General features: G+C 37.7%; 2 protein-coding genes across 6 annotated transcripts in view; one reads left to right on the top strand and one right to left on the bottom strand.

Moving 5' to 3' along the window:
- Positions 1-19,089, bottom strand: part of LRBA (LPS responsive beige-like anchor protein) — a gene marked incomplete at its 5' end in the record, with an annotated part of 554,145 nt that overhangs the window by 210,201 nt on the left and 324,855 nt on the right. The gene's annotated exons all lie outside the window — the stretch shown is intronic.
- MAB21L2 (mab-21 like 2) lies at positions 15,216-16,295 on the top strand (the record flags this gene model as incomplete). The annotated part of the gene is made up of 1 exon (XM_081092348.1): positions 15,216-16,295. The coding sequence occupies one exon, from the start codon at positions 15,216-15,218 to the stop codon at positions 16,293-16,295; it is 1,080 nt and encodes a 359-aa protein (XP_080948474.1).

Genomic DNA, 19,089 nt, shown 5'->3' with positions numbered 1-19,089 from the left:
AAAAGAAGACTTATGTAATACTTTAAACAATAAAGAATTTAAATTAAAAAAAAAACAACCAAGCTTATTTTACCAGCACAACTTACTTTCTTTTAAATGAGTAGGTTGTTTTCTCATTACAGTTTCAAGAGTAAATCAAATGGACACATTTATTACATTTTAAATATATATTCAAAACAAAATCATGCATTCTTGCCCAGTGTGGCTCAGTGGTTGAGCATCAACTCCTGAACCAGGAGTTCACCATTCAATTACAGGTCAGGGCATATGCTTGGGTTCCTGGATCCCCAGTATGGAGCATGCAGGAGGCAGCTGATCAATGGTTCTCTCTCATCACTGATGTTTCTATTCCTCTCTCCCTCTCCCTTCCTCTCTCTGAAATCAATTTTAAAAAATTATGCATTCTTAAACTCCATCACCAGAGCTGGAGTCACTAAAATATACCAAATGAAGGAGCCTAGGGGCCTGAAACTAGACTTTAGGGACATGAAAAACTATTGTAAAACTGTACATCGGCCATCAATTTTAAAATATCATAGTAGTTTTGACAGATGCTAGAAAACAACAAAAAGTAATCCTGGTTGGAAGAAAAAGAAAGCGAGGATAATTTAGAAATAGGTTTGGGCCAGAAGAATATAACTAACCTTTATAAGGGTATCTGAAGTTAATAACAGCAGATAACCTTGGGCAACTTACTCACCTTCCCACATCTCAGTTTATTCATCTGTGAAATGGTCATAATAAATAGCACCCACCTCAATGGGTTGTTGTGGGGATCTGTGACTTAACATAGGTAAAGTACTTGAACAGGGCTCTCACATAGTAAATGCATTGCAGGTCCTGTATTATGGTAAAAACATATCTACAATATCTGGTTAGTGAACAATATACCCTGACAATGAGCTCTAAAAAAGAGGGAATGTTCAAAAGGAGTACAATAGAAGAACAAGTGGGAAGTCACAGAATTAGTACTAGAGTACCAACCAAAGTGTGTTTAAGAAAGGAAAATTAAACAGAGGCCATACAAAAATAAGTGTTTAGTTTTAAATTAAATAAGTATATGATAAGAGAAAAATAATTATATTCTGTATTTAACAATATTTAGATATCCTCCAATTCCTGTATATTACCCTCACAAAAGTTATATGAATAACAAAGAATATATTTCTTGTGATACAGAATTTGGAAGCCCATCAATGGTTTGTTCAGTTTGCATAAGTCACAACTGATTGGACACAGTCCCTGTGGGCATGCCATTTCATCCAGACTGGACGGTTCATTAGTCATAATTACTATAACTGTACAGCAGAGACTGCAGTTTTATCTCATCATACATCTTTGATCAAGCTGCTTCCATTTCTGCTTTATCAGCATATGAAGTTACATTATTGGCATTTTCTATTTTCAATTGGTGATTAACATAGATTATGCTTTATATCAAAACATGTATTTGGTCTTCATATTTAATATTGAGGACCCAGATCTGACCACCATTTGACCTCTGATATTTGAAAACCACCTAAACACCATGAATCATCAACTGAAATCCAGAATGTTACAGAGAGAATAAAACAAAGAAAAGAACTGACCTGTGTTAAAAGCATAAGATGATTGCACTTATCTAAATTGAGACTAACCATATTTGCTGCAGCTTCTCATTAAACATTAAATTGCACTCCAGAAGAACACATCATACATATTTATTGTGTTGCACTGTCACTTTCTAAAGACTCATACGACAATTAGTGTTTCTCTCAAACTATAAGCTACATAAAGAAATTTCCCATGTAGCTTAAAGACAAAGTAATGTAGAACATTGTTCAAGAAGGTTAAAGAACAGATGGATAATAGATTTCACTGAACTCTAAAGCATAACACACTTACTTCAGAAAGGAAAATGTTGCCCGAATATGGTTCAAATGTAAAATAGGGAATGAAATTGATGTGTCAGGAATTTTTTTAATTCTAACTTCTATTGGAGAACAATAGGGGATTAAAAGGCCCATCTCACTATTCTTGTGTCTCACTATTTTCATGTGCAAACTGTTCCCACTGTAGGCTGCATGAACAATCATAATCGACAGTTACATGCGGGCACTGAGGCTGCAAAAATCCCAGAGTAATTAGTGTTGTCTGAATGCAATGACATCTGTGTTCTCATGGTTCTCAAGACATGTCAGGCCAATAAGATATATATGAAAAAATATGACAAGCATTGCAAATGCCCTTCTGAAAGGTCTTAGACTTTGGGGGAAGGCTGAAGAAACAACACATGTCATCTTTTTTGTAACCAATATATTTAAGATGAAAAGATCTAAAAAGATCTTTTGAGTCATGCATTCTCTTTTATAACTACAAAGTGTCTGTTCAGGATATAGCCATGCAGTATGAAATGAACCTGCAGCAAGTCTGTCTCTTTTTAAAACTTTCCTTATAGAAGTGATCCTGTGCAGTGGAAATGTATGTTATGTGCCCATTCCTGTAGGTGACAAAATAGGGAGCACATCTCATTAATGTTGCTTGATTTCTTTACACTCTAATTTAAAAATAACATCTCTTAGTATTAGACATAAAAGTTTCAAATGTGTTGTTAAATGCCTCAGAATTATGTTTGCATTTTTCTAATAACAGAGACTGCCAAATTGAAAAAAAAAAAAAAGCCTTTGTTGTAGGACACCCAATGCCTGTGCTGAGTAGTGCCTACTGCTGAGCCCTGTCTAGTCTGTAGCAGTGTGTGGGAGCATGCACTTGCTTCAAGAAAGACATTAGTCATCATTAACAGAAGCACTGACACCAAATCTAAGTGCCTCTCCACAATGACCAAGTGGCAATCATCTTTCTCTTATACTGTCACTGCTGATTAGGATTTTCTTTCATGAAAATTTAATTTGTCCCTTCTTCAGCTTTTTTTTTTAAAAAAAAAAATCGTGAAAAAAAACAACAACAACACTCTATTCAGGAAAGACTGCAAGTACAGCAAAAGAAGCTGCAACTAGAATACAGCTAACAATATAAAGATGACAAGATTCTCAGCTAAATCTTTTATGTAATCCAATAGAAAAACACAGGTTAAGTGAATGACTTAATACACAACGTGGGGGAAACTGACTCTAAAAGCAATCTTGCTTTAATAATGTGTAAGCCCCATAGGTAATTAATTCAAGAAATCTGAATAAAATTTCTCTAAATATTTATTACATAACCCCAAAGCTTCCTTAAAATAAGATTGCAATAGTTCAATAGTAGCCATCCTTCACTACATTCAAATTTATATTCTCTGCTCCTTAGAGTAGAAGACGGGTATTACAGATATATCACTGCAAACTTAAGAAAATATTTAAGCACCAATACCCTTAACCTGCTGGTTAGTTGTTGTTGTTTTTAAGGAATTTCAGTTGCATTAGACAAATGAAAATGATTCATGTGGTCATGCAGGGTACTCTGCAGCTAGATGATGCTAGACTTACACTCTGGTTCTGTACAATATCACAGTGTTAAACAAGATATCACAGTGATAAGTTATTTAAGGAAGTTTTAAAAAACATTTACTTTTCTGTTTTACTTCAATTTGTTTAAAGTTTTCAAAAAATGTAAGCATGTGATAGTTTGCAAGGAACCTGGTACAGCCCAAACTCCCACTTCTAGTTATAAATATTATCCTCTCTGTATGTTCCTTACGTTTAGTAACAAAATAGAGGTTGGTTTAAATTAAAGTATCTCTAAGTTATTTTATATCCTTTTAGAACATGTGAACTTCTAGTCAAAACCTGTTACACTTTTGTGTTTATGTGAACATAAATTGTATCTATCTTTTAACATAAATATCCATATGAAATGCTTTTAAAACAAAAATCAGCCTCACTTCTTTTTAAATTCAGAAGCAACCATAATTCATCAAACTTTAATCATTAAGTGGTCTATTCCTGACTATTTTATTGTGAAAAGTAATATAAAACGAATTTGAAGGTCAAATAGCAACTGTTAGTGGCTAATACATCATATTTACAAATGGTTCAAGTTTTTTTTTCTCTATTTAAAATTGGTCTGCAGTCAAAACATTTAAGAGGGGACTAGAAATTAAAAAGGATTTTGAGAGGCAATTTCTAACTGCTGAACTTTTTTAACAGGGATATCATGCTTAAATAAGGATCTAGTCTACAATAAAAGCAAAACTTTACATAAGAACCTATCTTAATTAATCTTGCAGGTTACCTTTATAACTAATTGGCTCATTTATTTCTTAACTAGGTAAATATGCTTCTTAAATTCTCAAAAGCTTAAAAGCAAACTGATATTCAGAGTTGCACAGTCTTATCGAAATTAAAACTTCAGAAACTTACAATATAATTACTGACTCTCTTGCCAGATCCAGTACATGTTCGAGTAAAGAAGTTTAGCTCTATAACTTCCACCCCTCAACCTAAACCTCCAAGTCACTTGTCAGTTAAAGGTTGGGCGATTTATTGACCGCCTCTGGATGCATACTGTCAGTGCGGAAGGAAATATGAGAGAGGGTTGTCGCAACTGTTCTGGAGCTCATTGATAATGACATACCTGCCTCTGTCACCCATTACCCATACTACAAACTACTTAGACCTAACTGAAAAATCAATAGCCTACTTGCACTGGTTCCTGTGGCTGCCTCCTTTGATTGTCAGCTCCTGTCTAGGGTCAGCACTTACATGAAAGGGGCTGTGACTGCCTGATGCTTTCAGGACAACCTAACGATATGAAACTAGCCAACAGAACAGTAAATTCTGTCTCCATGCCCTCCTCATCAATTAGGCTTTGACTAGGCTTGCCTGTAGAAACCTGACCTTTTAAGTTTAGGTGAATATGGACTAGCTGAACACACCATTGCCCTCAGCACTGAGCCAGGAAATCTACTGACAGGTTAAACAAAACAGAAGGTTGTAACTGTCATAATTTGCATTGCACTTTCACGCCAACAAGGGTGTTATCAGTAGGGGCAAGCCCTGGAACACACAGCTCCAGCACCCTTAAGCCATGCCACTCATAAATTTTCAAGAGAAGTGAGATAAAACATAAATTCACCAATAGCAATGCATTTCTCATCTCTTAGTCTTTTAGGTTTGCACTTTGCAAACCCACAGAGTGTCCATCAACAACTTTCTCAGTGGTCACCTGGCACTGCTACTGCATTAATGAGATACTTCCAATGAACACAACACAGAAGTGAAAATAACTCTAACTGAAAAACTATTTTAGAAAGAATTTATAATACAGAAGACAGACTGATTGAGCGATACCTCAAAATGAGAAAAATTAGGCCTCCATATGAGGTCTTTCCCTGCCTCACTTCCCCCTCTCTCCAAAAATACCCACAAGCTTAGACAATAAACGACTGCATAAGTGAAGGGAGGTGTTGAAATTATTTCCTACCATGCTGCTCTGATACAGCATCTTTTACAGTTTGAGAGGAAACTAAGAACATCTGTAAAATAAAAGATGTTAACACTTTTATGCTTGTCAGATCTTCTGATGAAAACAAGAGAAAAGCATGAGACAGCAGTATAAAACTTTACTTACTTTAGTGACTCATGTTTTCAAAACCATTTCCCTGCTTAGATCTATCTTTAACACAACATGCATATGGTAATATTATAGTTGCTAAGAAGAATGTCATTTCTCTAAGAAGACTGGTGTTGTTATATTTTTTAAAAGGTTAATTGTGAACTTGATTTTTTTTTTAGCTTCAAGATCTAATATTTATAGAATACCTAATCTTAATGGAAATGCCAAAAACACTGAGTCAACTCAACATTTTAAGAAAAAACAAACCTGCTAACCTTGTGGACACCTTTAAAACAATGTTCTTCTATATATACAAGAATACACAGCCTGGCTTGTTTTCATATTTTATGATGCAACGACTACCAACAATAATCAGCATATTCTTAGAATTTATTACATGTTGCTATTTGGTTGTTCCTCACAACTGTCTTCAATCTATAATTTGTAATTTTTTTCCTTAAATCTAAAACACAAACTATAACCATTCGTTTATATGACTTTTTTCATGTTAAAAAATATCATGTATTGCCCTGGCCGGGTGGCTCAGTTGGTTGGCAAATGGCTCTGTACACCAAAAAAGTTATGGGTTTGATTCCTGGTCAGGGCACACACCTAGGTGCAGGTTCGATCCCTGGTCAGGGTGTGTACAGAAGACAATTGATAGATGTTTCTCTCCCTCTCTCTCTTAAAAAAAAAAAAATGCAATAAAAAAAACATATCCTTGGGTTAAGATTTAAAAAGTTTTTTCATGAACTTATAATGAAGCAGCACCAAAACCTAAATTTTGCAGAAATATTTCTACTTTGAAATAAACTAATAAGATATAAACAACTTTACTCATGTTATGGTAGGAAATTGATGATTTTTTTGTATCTAGAAAAGGTAAAAACAAAAAAAACAAAAAACCTCCTAATCCATATCCCCATTTTAAAACTGAAAAAACAGTGAGTAGAAATAGTCACTTGATCAAGTTCACTTAGCTCACTTGTAGCCAAGTTGGAACAAAATTCAGGACTGTCTCCCTTTACTTTATCTATCCATGTTAGTTATGTGATAGCAACAGCCTTCTAATGTTTAAAAAATACATAGTTTTGTGTCATTCATTTTTAATTGATGCTACAATTTATAGAAAGTTTTGACTAATTTGCAGAAAAGATTAGAAGATGTGCAGAGCATTTACCCAACAAGGTACTGTAGAACAAATGAGTATTAGAAATAGAAGTTCTAATTGAGCATTCTTGGAACCCTTCACTTATCTGATATGATGATTAACTGTGCATCTGGTAGCCTTTCAGGTCCTTTGTGTGTACCTATCTGATAGCAAAGTGAAAGGGCATGGATAGTGTCTGGTCCCAGCAAGCAAATCATTTGAAAACAGTCATAGCCATAGATCAAAGATGTTTCACTCTATGTAGGCTGATTTAAACCCACTAACCCAGGTTTTGTAGAGAGACAAAACCAGTCGGAACATAAGAGAATAATGCTGTAGGATCCAAAGATAATAAGGGAAGATAGGAAAAACCTCAGAAAAGAAACAGACTGGCAGAACCTTGATATTCACAGGCCAAGACAGCTGTTTTATATCCTAGCTTTATTTCAGATGGTTAAAGAAAATTTTCAATTCTTCAGATCATCAAATATTATTTCATTTATACCATACAGATATCTTCTATACCTAGACTAGAACCATGAAGGATTTTTGTTGTTGTTTAACCACTACGAAGAATTAGTGTAACCTCTCAGCACATCATTTTTACTCTAATTCACAATGTTTGAAAGAAGGAACAAGCTAGATTTTTAACATTTCCATTGAAAATAACAGAACGTCTATTAAAAATTCCCTGAAATCTTAGAAGATTGATGCCAGATTATTACTACTACTACTACTAATAATACAGATGAAGTGCTAAAGAACAGATATATTTTAAAATAAACTAAGATGTTTAAAAAGGTTAGTTTTCCTTCAGAATAACAAAAAATTACCAATAGGATATGCTTAACTAATAATTTTAAACACAGGTCCATAATATGTCTCAAATGAGCAAAAAATATATAGAATCTGAACTAAGTACAGCTCAGTACGGTATAATCTACACCCCTAATCTCAATCATCCGTTCCATAAATGTCTGGCACTGATCACAAACGGGAAGTAGAAATGGGAACGGGGATGGCTCTAAGATCTGAAAAACCATGTTCTACAAGTGAGTCAGCAGTAGTAGCTTCTAAACAAAGGATATCACACCTTCATTAAATCATAACATTTGGATTTATTTGGCATCAATTTCAATATTCACTAATCCTTATTTTCCTATCTATCTTCTGTAAGTGATATTAAAAGACCAGTAAAATTTGTGGAAGAAAAACAAATAAGATTCCAAATATTATGTAATCATTCCTTAAATGGTTAAGAGTTGGCTCCACTAAAAGCACCCTCTCATTATTGAAGATTTTATAGCGAGTTATGAAAGACAAAGTTATTTGACAGGTAAAATTTAATATTTACCTCACAGTACTTTAGTAAGTTCAAATTGTTAAGGAAAGGAAGGGAAGAAGGAAGAAAGGGAAGGATAAAGAGGGGGATAGAAGGAGGAAGGGAGGATAGATGGATCTTATTCTAACTTTTCAGAGCAAATGTTTAACTATATATGGAAATAAAAGAATATCATAGGTACAAGTCAAAAATGTATATATTTGAAATGAGAAAAGGCTAAATGATTTATTGGTAAGACCAAAAGACGAATACAACATAAGTCAGACTACAATAAGTTCAATGAAACACCTTCTGAAAAATTCTTGCTGAATTAACTTGAATTTCCTTAAATTTCATATCCTAGCTCAGTAACACAATAGTATTCACTTCTCAGTCAGGCTAAAAGCTGTTTACTTCCACTTTCATGAGTCCAGGTTCTTTGCTCTATCATTATACATTTTGGTGAGATCAAACTCTGCACAGCTTAATAAAGTACTCATATATACAGTTGTTATTCAGCTTGGGGAAAAACTAACATGTATCATACTCTGAATTTTCTAATCCTACTAAATAATGTAAGATTAGACTTGCAAATGTCTAATAGGTATAAACATCACTAATCATATATATTGCCCCACGTAACCCAAACAAACATAAAAGGCCCACAAACAATACTCAAAAGTACATAAAAACATTTATTTTTCAGTACAGCTTGATAGGCTTACTATACAAAGTTAAAGCTATTGCTTTTACTTAACAGAATGTTATCTTAAGTTCAAACTGTTCAAATGAGAACAATAATTCTCCTGGGTTACCAATCAAAAGCTATTTTGTGAGGGGTGGGGGTGTTAGAAAAAACTTGTTCCAGCAACATTTTTTTATCATTTATAATTAATAGGCACTACAGTGAACTCTTCAAAGAAAATATTCAGTTACTGATTATTTGCTAGATTGATTCCAGAATAATAATTATCAATACACACAAACAATCTCTATGATACTTCAGAGTTTGGGAAAATTAGATCAGAATAGGGGGAAAAAAAGTGGTTTGATTTGACTTTAATACAATGTGAATAGTATAATTGACAGTGTTGTTGTTAAAGTTTCTTACAGATATTTTAATGTAATTACTTCAATAAAATTTCATCAACTAATACACTAACACATTGTCTGGGTTATTTTCTTTTTGTTTTGACTGGAATTTTAAAACCAGAAAATTAATAGTTATTTATTTCCCCATTAATATCTTGACCAACAAAAAAAATTTTGTTTTTAAAAAGTCAAGCATTAAAAAAGCCAAGCATTTTTATAAATATGTTGAATGATTAACTGTATACGAAGCAAAAATTTAGCAACCTCATATATGTTTCAAAATCAGATTTTAGATGACCAGAACATATATAGGCAAACATGTGGTCCTTTGTTTTTTAAAAAGTACAAATCTGCCCTAACCGGTTTGGTTCAGTGGATAGAGTGTCGGCCTGCGGACTGAAGGGTCCCGGGTTTGATTCCGGTCAAGGGCATGTACCTTGGTTGCAGCACATCCCCAGTAGAGGGTGTGCAGGAGGCAGCTGATCGGTGTTTCTCTCTCATCGATGTTTCTAACTTTCTATCCCTCTCCCTTCCTCTCTGTAAAAAAATCAATAAAACATATTAAAAAAATAAATAAAAAGTAAAAAAAATAAAAATCCTTCAGAGCTGGTTTTTTAAATTAATAATCTGATTATTTTTTAATATGTAAATGTTTTCTTAGAAGACAATATGACTTAGAAGACTATCATGCAATCTGGTATCTGTATACTCTTTAGTAAATATTATTATATGCTATTTCTACAGATAATAAAATAATGGTATCTTTTTACTCTCAGTGATATGATAAAGTAGAAAATGCACTGAAGTTTAACTCAGTAAATACATTTATTTCTCATAAGTAAATATCAGCAAAAAATAAAGTTGTTTGAGGATTCTGTATTCTCTGGAAATATAAACAGGATTATAACTGTCAGATGTACAGAAGCACTGACGTCAACCATTAGTTTGGTTTTGCGTCTGAGAAACACAACATGAACTACTGAATCCCTTCTTTTCAAATCCATATATTCCCTCCAGCAGTTCCAGCTTCATCAGCGGTGCAGCAATGCACAAAAATGACAGGCAAAAAGCATTAGCTTTTCTTTTCCCTCATACTGTTTTCCTAGAAATGGAAGCCAGGGTTCTTTCTGAAAGCATTTGAGCTGAGGCTCTTTAAGTCAACTGCTGAAGGAAAATACAACTGAATTCTCTATTCAAGAAAGTATCACAATTGAACTGTTTGTTTCCTTCCAAGAAAAGGTTTTTGAGAAAATAAAATACTGTATTATTATCTTCAAATAAAATATAACATTAGCATTTAGCCTAATTGTTCATTATTCTTCAATAAGAAATATTTTCAGTTTTTTAAGTATTTGGTTAACTCATCACCTTACTTTAACACCATTCAAAGAGCACTCAGTTCTGCTTCTAATTTTAAATATAAAAAGGCCCCCAAGTTAAAATATACCAATTTTATTTTGCAAATATCGTATTTGTACAAATACTTAAAATTTTTATTTCTAAGTTTCTGGCTTTCGTGTCTCACTACAGGAGGAAATTCAATTAACAATTAAAAGTTTATTTAACCATGATCAAGTAAAAACAGGATGTAATGTGTAATCTGGAACTTACACATTCACGTTTTTTTACTAACTAGTATAGTATTTGCTAAAACTTGACTCATTTTTTAAAGGATACAGGAAATTTTCAGACTTAAGTTTAAACATACACATTTTAGTTTATAGTAACTAAAAACACCTCAGTGTTACCTTCTGCATCCTCATAAAACGTACCGAATGCAATGATGATGGTGAAGGTAAAGCCTAGAGAAGTCTGAAGGTTATGGACTACCGGAAATCCAAAACAAAAAATTCAAATCACACCCTGAATGTCCTACTCTTTTTAGGAATGTCTGCAGCTATCCTAACATCACAGGTCTGGGCAGAAGCAAGCTGATGTTGGCACTGTCTAAACCAAACAAACAAGATGTTTAACAGTCAAATAAAATGTCCTGCAGCCTCCCTAATGAATTTGTCAAGGACCATCAGATTTCGCTCCCCCTCTTTTGCCTCATTAACTCAAGTATGATGAGATGGATTATAACAAGAGAATACAGATCAATCGGCCTGAAGACTTGAAGTGGCTTTTAGCCTCTAGTCTAGAGTTTCTTTCTCTCACTTGGTCTCCTTTAATAGAATATGGTATCTCCTGCAGAAGGGGCTGCCACTTCGTTTTAATACACCATCAAGGAGCTGCTGATGGACTTCTATACTAACATACATAAAAGCAGAGGTGACAGGGGCTCTTCAATTACAGCCTCCTCAGATACCGTTTCCCCCTTCAATTATTCAACCAGAGGAAGAGAGCGGATTCGCAAACACAGAGCAGAAGCAGTTCAGTTCGGAGAGCAGAGGCGGCCTAGGGAGTTGGGTGGGGGAGGGGGAGAAGGGAACTGGCAAGAGGGAGCATTATTTGCTGGAAGTGTTTAAGTTTATTGCTCGAATGATGTTTCTAATTAGTACCGTGACAATAAATTAAAGTCGCCTTTGTTTAACTGATTTATTATTTACTAGAGCATCTACCTTAGACAGGGTAAATTGGTAATGGATTGTTTTTAAATCAAAACATTTGTAATGTTTTATCAACTCTCAGCCTCTGTTGTAAAAGTGGAGAAACGCTGGGAAAAGGGTGCAAGAAACTTAGCTGTGCTTGACAGAGCGGAGACAAGAGGAGAGGAGCGGAGAGGAGCGGGGTATCAGGCAATGGCGTCTAGCGCAGCACGGCCTGGGCCGCCTCACTAGGCAAAGGCATGGACTGGCGTCCCTGGGCGCCTACCCTGCACCGGCAGTAGGCAGCGCCATGGCCCAGAAGATGCACTACCGCGGTCACCCCAGACCTTTCTGCAAACACTCACTCCCAGGGGCACCTCAGCCGCGAGGACAGGAGGCACTGAAGAAGCGGCCACCTGGAAGGGAAGCTTCGGGAGGGAAAGCATTGCCCTCTCTGGCCCTGCCAGGAGTCTCTCCCCAGTAACTGCCCTCGGGAGACGAGGCTAAGGACCCTTTCCTGGCTGGTCACACAGCTCCCTGCACCAAAGTGTCCCTCCTGCCCACTAATATTTCCCAGGGCGCCGGTGTGACCCACAGGCAATAAGCGGGTTATCCACGGAGTCTGGGTTTCCCACACGCCAACCCCCGAAGGCGCCGTAGCCCAGGATCCTCAAGGCAGCCCAGCGTCCCCTCCCCCCCTCCCCCAAGGCTGGGGTCCCGAGGCCGCCCCACCTCTCTGCCACTTCTGAATAGTTGACTAAAGCTGTGTCCGAATTTCAAGTATGCTTACTTCCAACTGTTCATCCCAACTCCTCACTACTGAACACAGATTCCACGCAATAAATTCGACTTAATTTTTTTAAAAATGTCCCAATGGTTCTTTAGAAAGGGACTTAGGGCAAAAAAAAGTGAATGGGTGACAAGGTATTGGACCACACCAGCCACATAAGAAAGGACTAAGAGATCCAAGCATCTGGCATCAAGGAGGAGGAGAGACATAAACTTCCCCTAAGCAACTGAATTCAGGTTCACCTGGTCCCGTTTTAAGAGAGCAAGTCAAGCCCTCCCAAGGGATTTTGAAAAAGCTGTATGCCAGGTTTTGCAAAATGCAGTCTTCCCCGAAGGGCTTCATAGAGTTTTATCCTTACAGCATTATCAAAGAATACAACTTACCAACTCTAAAAATAGTAATAATAATAATCCCGCCTATTTATCTAAAAAAGACTCAGAAACCAGACAGACATCCAAGGTTCAAACATAAACCCTGAATATTAAGCAAATCACAAACACTGTTACAGCTTTTTCATCCAAAAGTACCGAAACGCTACAATGGGTAAAATACATACACTAAAACACAGACATGTGTTTCACTGAAATGCCAAGGGAGGAGTGAAGCCATCTGTGTAATCAATAACAGGATAGTTATAGATTTTTGCATTGCAGTAGTGAGTCTTTTAAAAGCAAAAGTCAATTATGAAAATAAATTCATTTTACAAATGAAACTGTATTACCTTCAAAAATATTCAAAATTAGATTTACAACATTGGCATTTTAAGAAAATTTTGATTCAGGTTCACATTAACTTCCTTTCGTTTTTAAGCTTAAAACAATTTCAGTGGTTTATTTTGATGTAAACATATTCCAACAAAATTCTACCATCTATAAATCTGCACCATCTCTCGCAACTTAAATATATTTTCTAATAAATGGTTAATATGGTTGTCCTTGTAACAATAAAGGAAAAGCATTGAATATATCTGACTCTTAATTATGAAGTAGCAATTATCAAACAAGGTGATTGCACCACTTTTGTCCTTCCCATTTTTTTCAACAGCATATGAAAATTACTGAAAAGGGATTTATAGTCATAAACCCTCACCCCATACCCACCCCCCACACACTGGTGCACTTATACAGCAATTGCTCTGGCTCTCAGCAACAATGGGGGTGGGGAGACTTTATGGGAGAAAATCAAGAAAACGTTAGGTCCTTTCCCAAATTCCTGTCCTCCTTCCATTTGCCTTAAGCGAAAGTAATTTTGTTAGTTTGCACCTTCTTCACTATGTTGATGGGGGGGGGGGAGAGTGAACCTTTCTGAACCACTGTTACTCTCCCTCCAGTTACTCTGTCATCTCCAGAAAGTCCTTTCGATATAGACTCTTGTTCTTCCTTGCAACTGATAAGAGAGGAGGATAAAGAAGAGGGGGCTGTAAAATGTGTGTGTGCATTTGACTTCTACTATCTCCTCCTATTTTCTTACTTCTCCCTTTACCCTCTTTCTTTATCAAGCGCAGCGGTGGCTGCTACTGTGGGCCAAGCATGCCTGTCTTCTCTCTCGGATTGGCTAAAGCAGTGACAGCTTGGATAGCGATTGTACGAACTGAAGCTCCACCCCCCTCATGATGGCCCTGGACCATTCATAAACTAAATAACTCCAGGAAACAGCAAGGCAGGGAGAGGGGAGAGTGGGGAGTGAGAGGTGAGCGAAAGAGAGCTAGAGAGATTTAGAGAGGGGGGAGGGGGGAGAAAGGGAGAGAGAGATAGAGAGAGGGAGAGAGAAGAGGAAGGGAGGGAGCAAGGGAGGGAAGAGAGATTAGGAGGGGACAGGGAGAGAGACCTCAGAGGGGAGGAGGGAGAGAGGACTCAGAAAGTGGAATCTGCACAAGCAACCTAAAGGGGGAGGAGAAGAAAAACCCTAGAATCATTATAACTAAACCCCAGATGCAACGCAAGCAAAGACTTCGTCACATTAAAATACATTTTGTGAGGGCCAAGATTATAAATTACGAAGCAGAAATGAATATCAAACAACTTCCAGCGGTTTGCACCTAGAGAAAAACAAGAAGAACCCACTGCAAACAAGCCCAGTCTAAACAACGCCTCCAGCAGGAAAAGAGGAATACCGCTACAACAGGACCCCCTGAGAAGGGACCAGACCAGCACGCTGAGAGCGCAGGACGTCTGCACACCTCCGAGGGTGCCGCTGGCTCAGTGCACTTCGCTGCTCTCTGGACATTAATTACATCCTTCACCTTACATTTGGGGGAGGGTGAGGAAGGCACTCACCTAAGCTGAGTGAAGAAGTCCTACCAGCTTGGGAGACAAGTTTAAGAATGAAACAGTGAATGTTTCGCTTTTATTTTTAAATTTACTTTGGCACTTAAAAGACCTCATTTCCAGATTTCTGGACAATCTCGGCAGCAGATATCTAAACTAAACCTTTTGTTAACCTGAAGTTTTCTTGTCTTCTCTTTTCCCTTCTCCCCCTTATCTCTCCGGCAAGCACATCTTTATTTTACATATCAAGAGAAAGCAAGAAAGTCCCAGCAGGTACTTTTCTTTTTGAAAGATCACTTTTTCCCCCCTCTAATTTTCTGGAGAAGAAAAGGATTTCGGACAGAGGGGAGAGAGAGATCTGGCCTGCTGTAGCATCAGCGGGTCAGCCCAGGTGGAAAGCAAGAGTGAAAGTGGGGCTTAAGGGGAGCGCACTGCCTCTTTTGCAAGCCGCAGGGCCACCACCAGTGTGTGAGCCTTGGATCCCTCAACGTATTGCGAGACGCCGGTGTATAGCCCGGACCTGTGCCCCAACATGATCGCCGCTCAGGCCAAGCTGGTTTACCAGCTCAATAAATACTACACGGAGCGCTGCCAAGCGCGCAAGGCGGCCATCGCCAAGACCATCCGAGAGGTCTGTAAGGTGGTCTCGGACGTGCTAAAGGAAGTGGAGGTGCAGGAGCCTCGCTTCATCAGCTCCCTGAGCGAGATCGATGCCCGCTACGAGGGGCTGGAGGTCATCTCGCCCACAGAATTCGAGGTGGTGCTCTACCTCAACCAGATGGGCGTCTTCAACTTCGTGGACGACGGCTCTCTGCCCGGCTGCGCGGTGCTCAAACTGAGCGACGGTAGGAAGCGGAGCATGTCTCTCTGGGTTGAGTTCATCACAGCGTCCGGCTACCTCTCCGCGCGTAAGATCCGTTCACGTTTCCAGACGCTGGTGGCTCAGGCGGTGGACAAGTGCAGCTATCGGGATGTGGTCAAGATGATCGCGGATACCAGCGAAGTCAAGTTGCGCATCAGGGAGCGCTATGTGGTGCAGATCACTCCTGCGTTCAAGTGCACTGGTATCTGGCCTCGCAGTGCGGCACAGTGGCCTATGCCTCACATCCCCTGGCCGGGCCCCAATCGGGTGGCGGAGGTCAAGGCCGAAGGGTTCAACTTGCTCTCCAAGGAGTGCTACTCGCTGACCGGCAAGCAGAGCTCCGCGGAGAGCGATGCCTGGGTGCTACAGTTCGGGGAGGCCGAGAACCGCCTGCTGATGGGCGGCTGCCGAAACAAGTGTCTGTCGGTGCTGAAGACCCTACGGGACCGCCACCTGGAGCTGCCAGGCCAGCCACTCAATAACTACCACATGAAGACGCTGCTGCTGTACGAGTGCGAGAAACACCCGCGGGAAACGGACTGGGACGAGGCGTGCCTGGGCGACCGGCTCAACGGCATCCTGCTGCAGCTCATCTCCTGCCTACAGTGCCGCCGCTGCCCACACTACTTTCTGCCCAACCTCGACCTTTTCCAGGGCAAGCCCCACTCGGCCCTGGAGAGTGCTGCCAAGCAGACCTGGAGGTTGGCCAGGGAAATTCTCACCAATCCCAAAAGCCTGGACAAACTATAGGGTGCTGGGGACTGCTTGAAAAGCGATGCAAACGGGAATGCTCTCATCCACCCAACACACCACAAACAGCGGGAACTCCGGACACAAACTTTTACGAAAGCCACCTGAAAGAAACAGGAACCAAGCAGCAGACCTCCGTGAATGCACAAACCAACAAAAAGAGAGCAACCCGACCAACAAACCAAACAACACAAAATCACATTCTTGCACAAAGTGATCGTTTTCTTCCAAACAATGTGAATTTAAGAGGTCACACAAAAGAAGCAATCGGGCTTTGCCACCACAAAATGAAACCCAAGGTACATTTTCAAATCAATGTATAGTAGTTCTCCCCTTTTCCTTCTCTCCCTTTCTCTCCTTCTCTCTCCTCTCTCTCTCCTCCCTCCCTCCCTCTCTCTCTCTCTCTCTCTCTCTCTCTCTCTCTCTCTCTCTCTCTCTCTCCCCCCCCCCCCCATTTCATTTTGTTTTGGGTTGCCTGAATGTTGTCACCAAGTGAAAAAAAGTATTTAATTATATGTAAAATTTCTCTTTTAAAAAAAGTTTTGCTGATGTTAAATGTATCTCAGTGCCAATGTCAGACTGTGCTCCTCCCTCTCTTGCACCTCTACCCTCACCCTAAGCAGTCTTGTTGAAAACAGTAATAAAAATATTACTTTACATTGTAATTGACTGTTTGTGGATTGTTCTTAAATGAAGGCAGGTGAGATCACAATTTAAAATTCACAATGTAAAGATGTGAATTTGAGCAGCTAAGTACAAGAAGCTGCCATTTGAACTCTAATTTGCAAAATTACAAATACAGCACATTTTGTAGGTTTAATCATACAAGTTCTCACCAAAATCCTTAGAAAAGAGAAAATATTAATTTTTACCCAAATATATAATATGTTTGTACTATAGATTTAAGATTAAAAGTAATATCTTCCTAGACACTTGAAAAAAGAACACATTTTATATAGAAAAACAAATTTTGATCCTAATTTTTTAAAGAGAAAATTTTTTTTCACATTAAAAAGGAAGACATTTGCTTTTTATGCCATAATTTTTAAAAATTCACTCTGAGTCTGAAATACAAAGGAAATACTTATGGATCTTTTCTGAAGAGTTAGCACTATCAGTTGACACTTTTCCTTCAATCATTTGTCCTCTTTAAGTTTTAAATAATAAAAACTTAACAGTTAAATCAACCGCACCAAAAATGAATAAAGTGGTTATAGCAATAGTCCTTTTCCTAGCAAACGTGAACAATCCAGATTTATGAATTACTTCAATATTTTAAATTGCTTAGTTATAAATGCCAACACTATGGTCATTTTTTTAAATCCCCAGTATTTTTCATGATTATTCTGAAGCTTCTTATAGGCAATTCAAACAAAAAAAGGTTTGGATACAATATTTCTGACCAAAAGAATATTACTGTTTCAAGAATTTACAAATAGGAAAAGTACTTTCTGCTCTTTCTGCCTTTCTACGGTAACAATCCAATATACCCATTACATTTCAACTTTAAGAAAGGTTTCTTTTTAAAACAAGGAAATAAATGATTATAAAGTAATTTGTAAAACTGAAAGTATCCGAAATGAACTGATTTCTCTTCCTCATATTGGAGGCAACTATGTACTCCATTAGATATGCTAATGAGGAGGCACAGCTACAGAATATATGTCAGATGTTATCCTGTAAAATTTATTCTTTAAATTATCCCAGTTTATTTATTGAGAAAATCCATGAATGAGAGATATAAAGAAAAAATTTAAAGAACAGAGGGAGAAGTCGGGGAGGGAGTATAAGGATGGATGAGCAGCAGGACAACAGGAGAGATGGATGAAAAACAAGGAAGGTACTTAGAGCTCTGGTTCACTTGACCAAACAGGGTTTAGTCATAAGATTTCCTGGTGAAATTTCCATAGTAAAAATAGTTCTAGTCTAGAAATATAAACTTTGATCTTATTAGCTCTGAAATCATCTCTACTCTAAATCTATGTCTTTTCTGGTCTCTCTTCCTGTAGTTGCAGAACAAATGCACTGTAACAGTAAGTGGTGCAGACAAACACACCACTTTTTTTTTAATAATAAAAATGAATTTATTCTCTGGGGGAAATGTTCTGATTTTTAAGAACATTTTCAAAGCAAGTAATAGGTCTTAACATTTACAAAGTAATGATTTAAAGACAATGTTTAGTTTAAAAGATTAAAATAACATCTTAAAATGACCATTTTTTCACTCTCAAAAGTACTTACAGCATTAGACACATATCTCCCTCTAATTATCCCAGGAAAAGCTTTTAACTTTTGACAAGAAGAAACAAAATTTCCCCAAATTCAGTATCTTTTCTCCTCCTCATTTAATTTGATGCAACTAAAAAAGAAAACCACTGTAACAACGTAAGTGTCCTCACTACAAACAACCTTAAAGCATCAATGTCTATACAAAATAAAAAATTCTTCCAAAAACAGACTGACAAATTGTTCAATATAAACTAGCAGAAGTTTTTATTTCTGTAACGTTAGGCAGATTGCTGTGGTACAAAACAATTTCTGTGACTAAGGTAAAAGATCCCTGCATTGCACAAGTAACAGGGGAAAAATTAATTTCATGATGCTACACAGAATAAGATCAGAGAGAAATAAAAGTTATAACTTCCCCCAAAGGAGCAAATAACTTCAATGAGTCTAACTGCAAAGACTCGCAAAAATTCCAATATTGAGTAAAATTACTCAGATACCTTAAATGACAATTTAGACTTTAAGCCATGTATGTCCAAAAGCATAATCGATATTCTGAGTTAAATTC

The sequence above is a fragment of the Myotis nattereri genome, assembly GCF_964212035.1.
Source record: "Myotis nattereri genome assembly, chromosome: 5".
In the NCBI taxonomy this organism is placed as follows: Eukaryota; Metazoa; Chordata; class Mammalia; order Chiroptera; family Vespertilionidae; genus Myotis; species Myotis nattereri.
This window is presented reverse-complemented; position numbering and strand designations above follow the sequence as displayed.